Source organism: Eretmochelys imbricata, chromosome 1 (genome assembly GCF_965152235.1).
Source record: "Eretmochelys imbricata isolate rEreImb1 chromosome 1, rEreImb1.hap1, whole genome shotgun sequence".
In the NCBI taxonomy this organism is placed as follows: domain Eukaryota; kingdom Metazoa; phylum Chordata; order Testudines; family Cheloniidae; genus Eretmochelys; species Eretmochelys imbricata.
In genome coordinates this window covers 225,202,396-225,214,379 of record NC_135572.1, presented here as the reverse complement: position 1 = coordinate 225,214,379, position 11,984 = coordinate 225,202,396, and the positions used below count along the sequence as shown (strand labels likewise).

Genomic DNA, 11,984 nt, shown 5'->3' with positions numbered 1-11,984 from the left:
AGAAACCACTGGGCTTTAGGAGGTTGTGATTTCATTCACATGAGTATGCTTCTGACCTTAAACATGGTTCTGTTAATCTAATTTTTGTCTTGATTGGGTTCAAAATGTGATATTTAAAGTGTGTAGAATAAAATTTTATTCTTTTAAAGAATAGAATTTTCTGCCTGTATTAAGATAGATATAGATAGATAGATAGATAGATTTATCTGCATTAAACACACAATTGCCCAAGTGGAACCTCATTTGTTTCCTTTTAAGACTTCTAATTTCATATATTTTATGTAAATTATTTTGTTTTATTTAAAGTCATTCCCCCCAAAATTATATCGGTCTGATTTTTGCTCAGCTTTTTCTTAGTGTCTTGCGTCTCTCATTCTCTTTTCTCCAGGTTGCAATCTCATTTCCTGTTTAGTAGGTTGGGTTTTTTATGTCTAATATGTCTTTCTTTCCATAGGTGTTGGTGATTCCAGACTCAGACAGTTAGGGGTTCAGTTCTGAGGAAGCAGAGACGCGAGGGGCTTATTGGATTGAATCTATTTTTTTGCGCAGGCTGCCACAGCTCTACATCAATATCTTCACTTCTCTTCCCCACCCTCCTCTCCCCCGAGGGGGGGAGGAGCTGGGAATCACTTTTAATATCCCCCACCCCTTCCCCAACATACCTTGGTCCCTGGGGGCACAAGCCAGGCATCACCCATTGTAGTACCAGGAGAACATAATCCTCATCGCTCCTTTCCTGGCTTTGGGGGCTCCAGCAGGACACTGCTCCCTCCCTTGGAGTGCAGATCAGAGAGGCCCTGAGAGGACTTCATTAGCACCCTCTTCTCAGGGGGCACCAAGGAAAGAAAGGTACCAGCAAGCCTTCACCTCACTGAGAGAGCCAGGACTGAAGTACCAGTTATTGGGGGCACTGAAAGAAGCACCCATCTTTGACAACCCTTCATCTCCTACCCCCTACTCACCAAACCTCTGGTAAGTCATACCACATTCATTCATTCAATGCTTTTTTCCCCTCCCCCACTGCTACAAGAGAGGCATGCACAGAGATTGAGAGCAGGGTGGGGGAAGGGATCTGAGAGAAGTGGCTATGTACATGGATCGGGAAAGGGGGGTTTATATCACACACCCACTCTGCAGGGTGGTGGTGGTGGTAAGGACAGAGGCATGCTGGTCTCAAAAAGCAATGGGGAATTTATACATTATGCGCATACTAAAGAGGAGTGTAATAGCTGCGACAGCTATGAGAGAAAGGAGATGTTTACAGGTCAAGTGGTGGGGGGCGTTAATGTTGACCAATATCAGCTTTGTAAGGCAGGGAGGCAAGGGAATAGATTCCTCATTGGCCATCAGAAACTGGGGTGTATGGGTGAAGAATGTTATCATCTACTTACAAGCCTGGAGAGATGAGGAAAGAAAGGGGGCGGGGATGTGTGTGTCTTGAGGGCGATTGTGGAGAAGGGCTGCTGGTATCTAAGATTACTCAGTTGAAGGGAAGAGATTGAACAGATAAAAGTAGTATGGGATTCAGTCAGAGGATCCAGCTGAGTATTTGCCTATCTGCAGGAGAGGGCATACTGGGAAGGAATTGGGGGAGGGGGGTGAAGAAGGAAGATGATTTTATTTTGTGCCCTTCTGCAGTCTGTTTATCAGTATGCTTAATATATTCCTTCCTCCATTGACTGCAGTGATCTCTACAAAAATCCAAGGGGGGTGAGGAAGAGGGGTGTGTGAGTACAGTGCATATGCTTTCAAAGAGGTGTGCTTTGGATTCACCTGCCTGCAGTGATTTTAAATTGTATAATGTATATACGGGGAAGGTAGATGACATGCAGGAGTGATGGACAGATTGCACTGCTACTTTCAGGATACCATGGCCTGTTCGTTCTTTTTCTTTTCTTCTGATTCCATTGTTTTTGTAGTCTTTTCTAAAGCCCTTGAAGCAGTCATGTTTGTACACGATCTTATAAAAACTGCAACTAATTCTTATTTCTGTAATAAAGGGACCCTACTATTTGTGGTTGTCCCTGGGCATCCCTGTTTAGCTGTAGTGATGAGAGAGGGTAGCATTTGTTTTGTTTTTTATTTTAAAGTAATATAATAAATGGTCAAAAGCTTTCTTTTTAATAAGTCCTTATCTGTGAATATCTTTCCTATTGGAAAGTCTTGATGCATAACTATTTGTAAGTTTTTTCTTAGGTGCTGATTGCCTTGGTAACTTGTGCACAGAAGGTAGAATTAGCTGAGTTTTGTACTTCAATTTAAAATTGTTTTTGATAGTGTTCTTCTTTCAGCATGACATAAAGAGCAGTTCTGGTTCCATAATGTGGTCAATTACGACTTCGCTCCCCTTGCACAATAACTGTGAAATTCAGCCAGAGTCTTTCCTAGCAATGTATGATAGGGTGGGACAGTTAGCAAAATACCATCCATCTCATCTGTGACATTGCAATAATAATTCTGATGAACCATGGGCTAGCCATCTTCCTTACCTCTATTTATGACAATCTCTCAAAGGTTCTTTGCTAGTCTTGTAGCTATTGATCCCGCTGTCTTAAGGTGTGGCCTCCAAAATAGGGTTGCAGAAATTGCTATCGTGAAAGAGGCACTTGTTCTGTTTAAAGTGTAGTCCAGCATCAGCTAATTCATGATGATTTTGTGGAAAGTAAAATACCCTTCCTCTCCCAATAACGTGCCAAAGAGAGCATAGGTGCTTTTGTTACAAATCATAAACAAGAGCATGCAATGCTGTACATAGTAAAGGGTGGTGGGTGGGGATTTTTTTTCCTGATCACCACCTCCTCCTTGGGATGATCAAATTTTTTCCTCCGTTATTGATTACCATGATAGCCCTCAAATCTGAGCTGGCAGGGATCAAACAGACCTGGAGATCTATTATTCTGCTCCCCAGTTATTATCTCTGGAATTGCTTTGGATACATTGTGATGTAACTGAGACCAGGATCTAATCCAAAGACTAGAAACGAGTTAATGTGAGAGATCTTCTCCGATATCTTGTGCCCCAGAGCATTCTGTAGACAGTAGGACTCTACCACAACCACAGATCACAAGCCAGACAATTGAGGCTAAATGACATGGAGTCCTAATGTTGTGAAACATCTGGAATTTCATTCAGCATTCCTGCAGGGAAGAAATTGTGTGTGTGTGTGTGTGTGGTTTTGTTTTTGTTTTTTTTTGTGTTTTTTGTTTTTTAAATGCAGCAGCTCTTGTAACTGTGGCACTTTGAGGAAAAGGGCTATGGAACAATTTTACTTCTACCTAGATGATTGATTCTAATTCAGCCGTTTGTCAGTAATACCTAAAGGAGTTACTATCTTGACAGTTATTCAGTTTGCACAATATAAAATGAATTGTTGGATTCTCATCTTCTAAAGGAAAACTCTTCACATCAAAAACAAAAAATACAATACCACAATTGTCCCTTTTGTTGGCTGTCACTAGTCTGGAGACCAGGAATGAGTGGTCCATGGAGATTGAACTCCCCTCTCGCTCCTGGAAGTAGTTCCTTATGTGCAGGGCAAGGGTGTGTTGGTGGGGATAGGAAGCTTTTGCTGTACCAGTTCTGAGTGTAAACAGAGGACTTCTGGTTTCTAGGACTCTAAAGACAGCCAGTCTGATCTCCCTTCATGCTTAGTGAATAAAACCTTATATGATTTGAGGCAATGTAGGTGTGTTCCACTAGACTGTTGCAGGGAACAAGATGACAACCAGGGTATGTTTACACAGCAATTAAATGCCTGCGACATAGCCTCAGGTCTTTTATTCCCATGTAGAGATGTACCCTGAGGAAGACTGCAAACGAAGGGAAAAGGAGCTGGTGTGGAGATGCTAGAGTGAAACCTAGCATCAGCAGTATTAGAGCTAAAAGTTGAGATAGCACTTTGATTCCATCCATAATCAAATCAGTGGAGGTTTTGTGACTGATTTAATCTCTGAAGCAGATGCAATCTGTGATTGCAGGGATAGTCTAACTGACATTCAGTTAGCTGTTGTCCTTGATGGGTTTTTTGTTGTCACTTTTGATCAGGTAAGTGGGTTGAGCACCTGCTGAGAGATTGTTCCCAGTTTGGCCATTGTGGCTTTCAGTGCAAAGGCTTTTCAGCCACTTCTAATCTCTGAAGATACTTAAATATTTCCTGTTTTTCCTTCTCCCTCACGCGTGCATATTTTGGATTTGGTACTCCCATAGACACTGCGGAAAATGTTTAACACACACCCAGCATTGTCTCAGGCTGTGTGTTTGTTAGATCCAGGTGGGTGGGGTTAGTTTCCGGGGAGGTGTTCTTGAAAGCATATCATACTTAAAAGCTGATGCTGCGTGCAGCTGTCTGAGGCTTGGTCTACACTAGTAACTTATGTCAGTCTTATTGCATTCCTCAGAGGAGTGGACTTTTCAGTTATATGCAGTTATAGTGACCTAGTTCCTGGTGTGGACAATGCTATATTGATGAGAAGGCTTCTCCCCTCGACATAGTTGCTGCCTCTCTGTGAGGTGGATTTCCTACACTGATGGGAGAAGCCTTCCCATTGGTGTAGGTAGCTTCTTCACTGAATCACTAAAGCAGTGAAGCTGCATTGGTGCAGCACAGCTGCATCGGAGATGCTGCAGCCTTTTAAGTGTAGACAAGCTCTGAGAGGCACATTTTCCTCAGAATATTCTTGAGAATGTGGGCAGGACCCTTGAGATGCTGGCGTTACCAAAACAAATTGTAATATTTTCAGTAAAAAGAAAAGGAGTTCTTGTGGCACCTTAGAGACTAACCAATTTATTTGAGCATGAGCTTTCGTGAGCCACAGCTCACTTCATCAGATGCATACCGTGGAAACTGCAGCAGACTTTATATACACACAGAGAATATGAAACAATACCTCCTCCCACCCCACTGTCCTGCTGGTAATAGCTTATCTAAAGTAATCGTCAGGTTAGGCCATTTCCAGCACAAATCCAGGTTTTCTCACCCTGGATTTGTGCTGGAAATGGCCTAACCTGACGATTACTTTAGATAAGCTATTACCAGCAGGACAGTGGGGTGGGAGGAGGTATTGTTTCATATTCTCTGTGTGTATATAAAGTCTGCTGCAGTTTCCACGGTATGCATCTGATGAAGTGAGCTGTGGCTCACGAAAGCTCATGCTCAAATAAATTGGTTAGTCTCTAAGGTGCCACAAGAACTCCTTTTCTTTTTGCGAATACAGACTAACACGGCTGTTACTCTGAAACCTGTCAATATTTTCAGTGTGTCCCTAATAAGTAATTTTGACTGACTGAAGAGTTCTAATGAGAGCTTGAAGCTGAATTGTCCAGACTTTGATCAGAAATACTAAAGTAATGGGGATAAGATGTCTTTACACCCCAGCATGGCCTACTTAGGATGTGAAAGAGGTGGTGATCGTGTGGTATAGGGCTAGCAGAGCAGAGGACTGGGAGCTAGGATTTGTAAGTTTTTTGTTTTTTTTTTTCCTATCTCCGCTGGCGAATTGCTTTCTGGCTGAAATATTCAGGAAGGAGATGGCTGAGTGCAGCTTTCAAGGATGGAAGGGGTGTTATGTTGGGAAGAAGAGATTTGAGAAAGGGGAAGTGCAGGGAAGAGATTCCTCTTGGCAGAAGAACTGAGGGGCACATTAGTGGTAAGGAGGAGTAGAAAACAAGTACAGGTGAGAGTACTTGACACTGGTTTTGATATTGGGGCCAGAGAATGAGACCTAGGGCTTGTTTATGTAGGGAAAAAGAGTGAAGTAGCTGGTGCTTGTTAAATACTCTGTACTAACTTACTACACGGACACTCTCACTGCACGGAGTGCCTTTGTGCATGTTAGCTTAATGCACCTTGGAAGTGTACTAAGCTAAACTGCCTGAGAGCACTGTTAGTGTGCAGTAAGTGTATCTACATCAGGAATTAGTGTGGGAGTAACAAGTGCACTTTAAATTCACACCCTAGCTTAGTGTGCACTAACTTCCCTGTGTAGACAAGTCCCTTGAAACACATGCTGCAGATCTGTAATGGCTTCTGATTGACGTGGTCTTAAAAATCAAAACATCTGTCTGTTTTCTTTACACACTTAATGCTCTATGGCTGGATTTAAAATGAGGTGGGTCTGCCTTTCTAATGGGCATAGCATGCTTTTGAGGGGAGAGACAGTAAGTGGTCTGTTTCTGTCTATTGATAGTAAGATGTTTGTAGGGAGTAGAAAGGAGGATAAATTGACTAGAAACCTCCTGAACTTGGCTTTTCCTTTGTTCTTATGTTCTGCTGTTTCTGAACTATATATCCTCTTCCAGTGCTTATTTAAGTATGTTGCCAGCAGAGCTTCAGTAACCTGCTAGCCATAGAAGGAAACTTTAACCTACTTCCCAGAGGCTAATATGAAAGATTAAGTAGGGCAGGGCTGGGGAATTGTCAGCCAGTGAGGCCCAGGCAGAAGCCCAGACTTCCCCTGCCACCTTTTGGTGCTTGGAAGGAGAAATTATTGTGACCGGGGTGCTGTGGACACTGCTTTGGGACTTTTGTATTGTAACTTCTGTCTACTGGGGGTATAAAACTTGAATCCTGCCCTCTCCACTCCACACACCTTTTCACAGCTGGAAGGAGAAGATGCTCCCTCTCACACTTCTTCTGCAAGACCTTCTTGTCTGCCACAGGGGGCAGGTCTGCTCCCTTACTTGCCCTCCCCCAGCAGTTGGTTTTGTCCTTCCTCCTGCATGAAGAGCTCTGGTCCTTGGCCCTTCTGCTGCTCCTAGGTTTCCAAAGCAATAACAGTATTGTGATGTTGATATGGTTCTTGACAGTTTCCTTGCTGTCCACTGGGTTCCAAATAGCAGGTGAAAATGGCCAGTTTTAATTTCATCCTGCTGCTGCTGCTTGGGAAAGCCTTGAGTAGCAGCTTTGCCTGTCTATACTTTGAGTGTCTACCAGTTACTGGCCACTGATGGCTGTTTCCAGGGAAAATCTCAGCATAGGCAAGTCCTTCAGTAGATAGTACCTGTTTCAGGTCGTATTTAGAAGAGTTTTCTTTTCTTTTCCTTTTTTTCGCAACCAGGAGAACAGGAAATTTCATATTTAAACAAATGAAAGTCTTAAGTTTTCTTGAATTCTTTTGCTTACCTCATGCTTCCTCAAATTCATCAAGGAAGGTTTCTTACACACCAATGGAGTGGATTTTTCAGTCTGCATATCAGTCTGCCTTGATTGCTTTACGGTTTTTAATGATGTTAGCAGATGGTAAAACGTCACTAGAGACTGATGTCTTCTATATAGCCAAAGTATGGGGAGCAACAACAATGCAAATCCATATGGGCTCACTGGTCACCTGGTGGGATCATCTCTACCAACAGTGTTCAAATTCAGTACTTTGCAGCACTTGTGGGAGTGTGTTGGAATCCACTGATATTTTCTGTGTGTGAGGAAGGATGGCCTTGTGACTAAGGAACAGAACTGGGACTCAGACCTGAGTCCTGATTCTGCCATAGGCTCAGTGTATTGTCTTAGGCACGTTACTGCATCTCTGTATGCTTCAGTTTTTCCATCAATAAATTGGGATAATACTGAATATCCGCATAAGGGAAATGTGAAGCTTAATGAATATTTATAAGACATTGATTGCTTCCTTGAGATCCTCGGATAGGAAATGCTATATAGATACATTTTTTTTCTCCCCTCTAAACCAAGGACAGAGCTGTGTGTACAGGGAAGAGGTCTGAGGGATGGTGGGAAGCATGTGGACAGAAACCTTTGTAGTCTGATTTCTTATCTTCTCCCTTACTTAGAGTTCCATTAAAAGGAGATCCCGGAGGTTGCAAGACTAGTAAAACAAGATGTGCAGCTCAGTTGCTCCCAGGCTGTGGTTCTTAACAGATCGTCGTATCAGGGAAGACTACCCTCAACAGGAGATCCTGAGGGCGCTCAAGGCCAAGTGCTGTGAAGAGGAACTAGACTTTCGGGCCTTGGTGATGGATGAAGTGGTACTGACCATTGAGCATGGAAACTTGGGTGAGGATGAAGTGAAGGTTGGAGTGTGGGCTGGGGAGGGGATCTGACAAGGAGATTGTAATACAGGGGTGGCTAAACTTCGTGACAATGAAGTGCACATATGCCAGGATCAGTACACCTAATCTAAATTAATATTTCATATAAATGCATTGCTCTTGTGTACTTGATCATCAAATAGAAATTGTTGGCTTGCAGTTGGATAAGCTTTGTTCTCCCTCTGCAGAGTGAGGGGAGCAAGTCTGTTTTAGAGCCATGGGGTCGTGTTTTGGCAACCCAGCCTTACTGTATGAGGGGGTTCTCTCCAACAGACAATAGTGAATTAATACAAGGTTAACTACCTCCAGGATTGCTGAGTTAAAGAGAATTGACTTCATTTAATTTTGTGTGCGTTTGTAAGTTGATTACTTATGTTTAGGGGAAGCTGTGAGGGTAACCCATCAATATCTCTCTGTAGGTTGGGTTCTGAACTCAGCCCAGATAGTCAAGCAAGCAAACAAACTGAAAGGAAATTTCAGAGAAGAGTAATATGAGTGGTCATGGGGTTGGAAGGATTGATTAATATTGCGATTAAAATAGTTGAATATCTGTAGCTTAGTTAAAAGATGACTGAGTTATGTCCTCTTCAAATATGATGAGTGTAAACACCAAAATGAAAAGGTATCTGGAAGAAGAAGTGAGCGGTCAGGAAGTAAAATTTCAACAATGCACAGTTATTTAGGTTAGTCAAGACTGAAGACAGGACTTAAAAAAACAAAAACAAAATGAAATTCAGTGTTGACAAATGTGAAGTACTGCACATCAAAATAATTTGAACTACTACTACACCTTAGTGGGTTCTGAATTATCTGTAATGGTTTGGGAAAAGGTGCTTGGTGGTGCTGTGAACCATCAGTGAATATCTCTTCAATAGTGATCAAAAGGAAAACAAGATGTTAGGATGTATAAGGAATGGGATGTAAAATAATATTGAAAATACAATGCCACTATTACAAGAGGAGCAATAGTGACACTTACGTAAAGTTGTCTAGCAGTTCCCTTTATCAAAATCTTTCCAACCTTTAAGATTTCTAATGCTCTGAGATTTGTATGAGGAATGTGACATTTGTCAAGGAGATGGTCCTGTGGTCAAATAGGTGTTTTGTGTTTTCCCCATGAAGTTTGTTCAGATTTGGCAGTTTAAAGTAGTTGATGTACTCTACAGCATTTATGAGAGTCTTACTGCTAAAATTTCAGAAGATTCTGTCTGCACCAAGCATGCTTCTCTACTGTCCCTGTGCTGGGCTAAGGCAACTGCACAGAACCATAGGCACAGCTGCTGGGAAGGATGGACAGAGAGGGAAAACATGTTCTGTCCCCCAGCGTTTTAACATTTTTACTTTATTTTTTCTCTTTGGTGATGCAAAATACCATAAGTAACATTTATATTTGTTTAAAGGAGTGATATAAAATGTGCTGGAAGGGTGGGAAGAGAAATTTGCTTAGGGCTAGCCTTCCTCTCTCCTCATTTTTGTCTTTTCTTGAACCACATTCTCCCTCCTAGTCATCTCTTCCCCCTGCCTTGCAGGTTTTTTCCCCCCTGTGGTTGCACCTATGTACAGTACCAAATCTCCAGATGGGACATAGGCAAAATGAATCTGTCATCTTCCACTGTTGCTTCCGCCACTGTCTACCCATCCCCATCAAAATACCCTTTTGGCTTAGGGGAAGGAGTGCTGGAATAGATCCAGTAGAAATGTGTTCTGTACTCATCTCTTATACCAACTTGCGTACAGGGTTGTGAAGGGCACAGAACTATTATTGAACAAGGCATCATACTCCACTGAGAAGCTACAGAAGGGGGAATGGAAGGCATCATACTCCACTGAGGCATCATACTCCACTGAGAAGCTGGCAGCTGGGAATGGAATCCACATATTTAATATAGCAAACCCAAGCTCATTCATTTTACCTCACTGCCCCTCAGAAAGAATCTGCTAGTGCTGTGTGCTTGGCTACACTATCTGTAAAATGGGACAACTCTATATCCTAGTAAAGAGGAGAGGAGAGAAGTTGATAAAGTGTACAGGTAGGAGCTGAAGAGAAACAGACAAATGAAAGAGTCCTACTCAATTAAATCACATGAAAGCAGACAATGAAATATAGACAAATTTTATAAGTGCTTGTATACAACTGCCAGAAGTCCAAATACTAGGATAGGTGAACTTGAGTGCCTGGTGTTAAATGAGGCTATTGATATGATAAGCATCACAGAAACTTGGTGGAACGATGATAATCAATGGGACATGGTAATACCAGGGTATAAAATGTATAGGAATGACAGAATAGGTTGTGCAGGTGGGGGAGTAGGACTATATGTGAAAGAAAGCCTAGTCAAATATAATAAAAATCTTAAATGAACCAAATTATACCACAGAATCTCTATGGATAGAAATTCTATGCTTTAATAATAAAGAGTATAGCATTAGGCATATACTACTGACCAAGATGGTGATGGTAATTGTGAGATGCTCAGGGAGACTTGAGAGGTTACAAAAATAGAAAACTCAATAATGGGGATTTCAACTGTCATCGTATTGACTGGGTACATGTCACCTCACAATGCATGTAGAGATAAAACTTCTGGACACCGTTAATGACTGCTTCTTGAAGCAGCTAGTCCTGGAACCCATGAGGGGGAAGCAATTCTTGATTTAGTCCTGAGTGGCTGAACTGCTCAGTAATTGCGACCATAATGTAATTAAATTTAACATACTTGTGGGGGAGAAAATACCAGAGAAGGCCACCAAAGTAGCATTTAACTTCAAATAGGGGAACTACACAAAAATGAGGAAGGTAGTTAAATGGAAATTAAAAGGAACAGTCACAAGAATGAAATGCCTGCAAGTTGCAGGGAAACTTTTTAAAAACAACATAATAGAGGCTCAAATTAAATGTATGCCCCAAAATAATAACTAAAAAAGCAAAGAGGGTCAAAATAAGGCCACCATGACTAAACAACAGAGTAAAAGAGTCAGGGCAAAAAGGCGTTCTTTAAAAATTGGAAGTAAAAACCTACTGAGGAAAATAGAAATGAGCATAAACTCTGGCAAATCAAGTGTAGAAATATAATTAGGCAAGCCAACCAAGAATCTGAAGAGACCAAAAGATACTTTTTTTTTTTTTTTTTTTTTTAAAGTATGTCAGAAGCAGGAAGCCTGCCAAACAATCAGTGGGACCACTGAATGATAGAGGTGCTAAAGGAGCACTCAAGGAAGACAAGACAGTTGCAGAGAAGCTAAATGAATTCTTTCCATCGGTCTTCACTGCAGAGGATGTGAGGGAGATTCCTACACTGGAGCCATACAATTTTGGTGACAGATCTGAGGAACTGTCCTAGATTGAGGTGTCAATAGAGGAGGTTTTGGAACAAATTAATAAATAAAACAGTAATAGGTCACCAGGGCTAGATGGTACTCACTCAAGAGTTCTGAATGAACTGAAACACAAAATTGTAGAACTACTAACTGTGGTATGTAACCTATCACTTAAATCAGCCTCTGTACCAGATGACTGGAGGATAGCTAATGTAAGGACAGTTTTTTAAAAAGGGTTCAGTGGTGATCCTAGCAATTACAGGCTGGAAAGCCTAACTTCAGTACCAGATAAATTGCTTGGAACTGTAGTAAGGAACAGAATTATTAGACACACAGCTGAACTTGATATGTTGGGGAAGAGCCAACACGGCTTTTGTAAATCGAAATCATGCCTTGCCAGTCTATTAGAATACTTTGAGGGTGTCCAACAAACATGGGCAAATGTGATTCAGTCGCATTAGGGTACTTGGATTTTCAGAATGTCTTTGATAGGGTCCCTACTGAAGGCTCTTAATCAAAGTGAGCAGTCATGATATAAGAGGGAAGGTCCGTTCATGGATCAGTAACTGGTTAAAAGATAGAATACAAAGGGTAGGAATAAATGGTCAGATTTTAGAATGGAGAGA

The 11,984-nt window shown here is 41.7% G+C and overlaps 1 protein-coding gene across 1 annotated transcript in view; it reads left to right on the top strand.

Annotated features, from left to right (window-relative positions):
• Positions 1 to 541: 541 nt before the first annotated feature.
• The window catches only part of RIMKLB (ribosomal modification protein rimK like family member B), a 63,330-nt gene continuing 51,887 nt past the window's right edge, over positions 542 to 11,984 (top strand). Inside the window, exons 1-2 of the mRNA XM_077807388.1 lie at positions 542 to 972; positions 7,783 to 8,005. Coding sequence (XP_077663514.1) covers positions 7,831 to 8,005 — 175 coding nt within the window. The 5' untranslated portion in view covers positions 542 to 972; positions 7,783 to 7,830. The remainder of the gene's footprint in view (positions 973 to 7,782; positions 8,006 to 11,984) is intronic.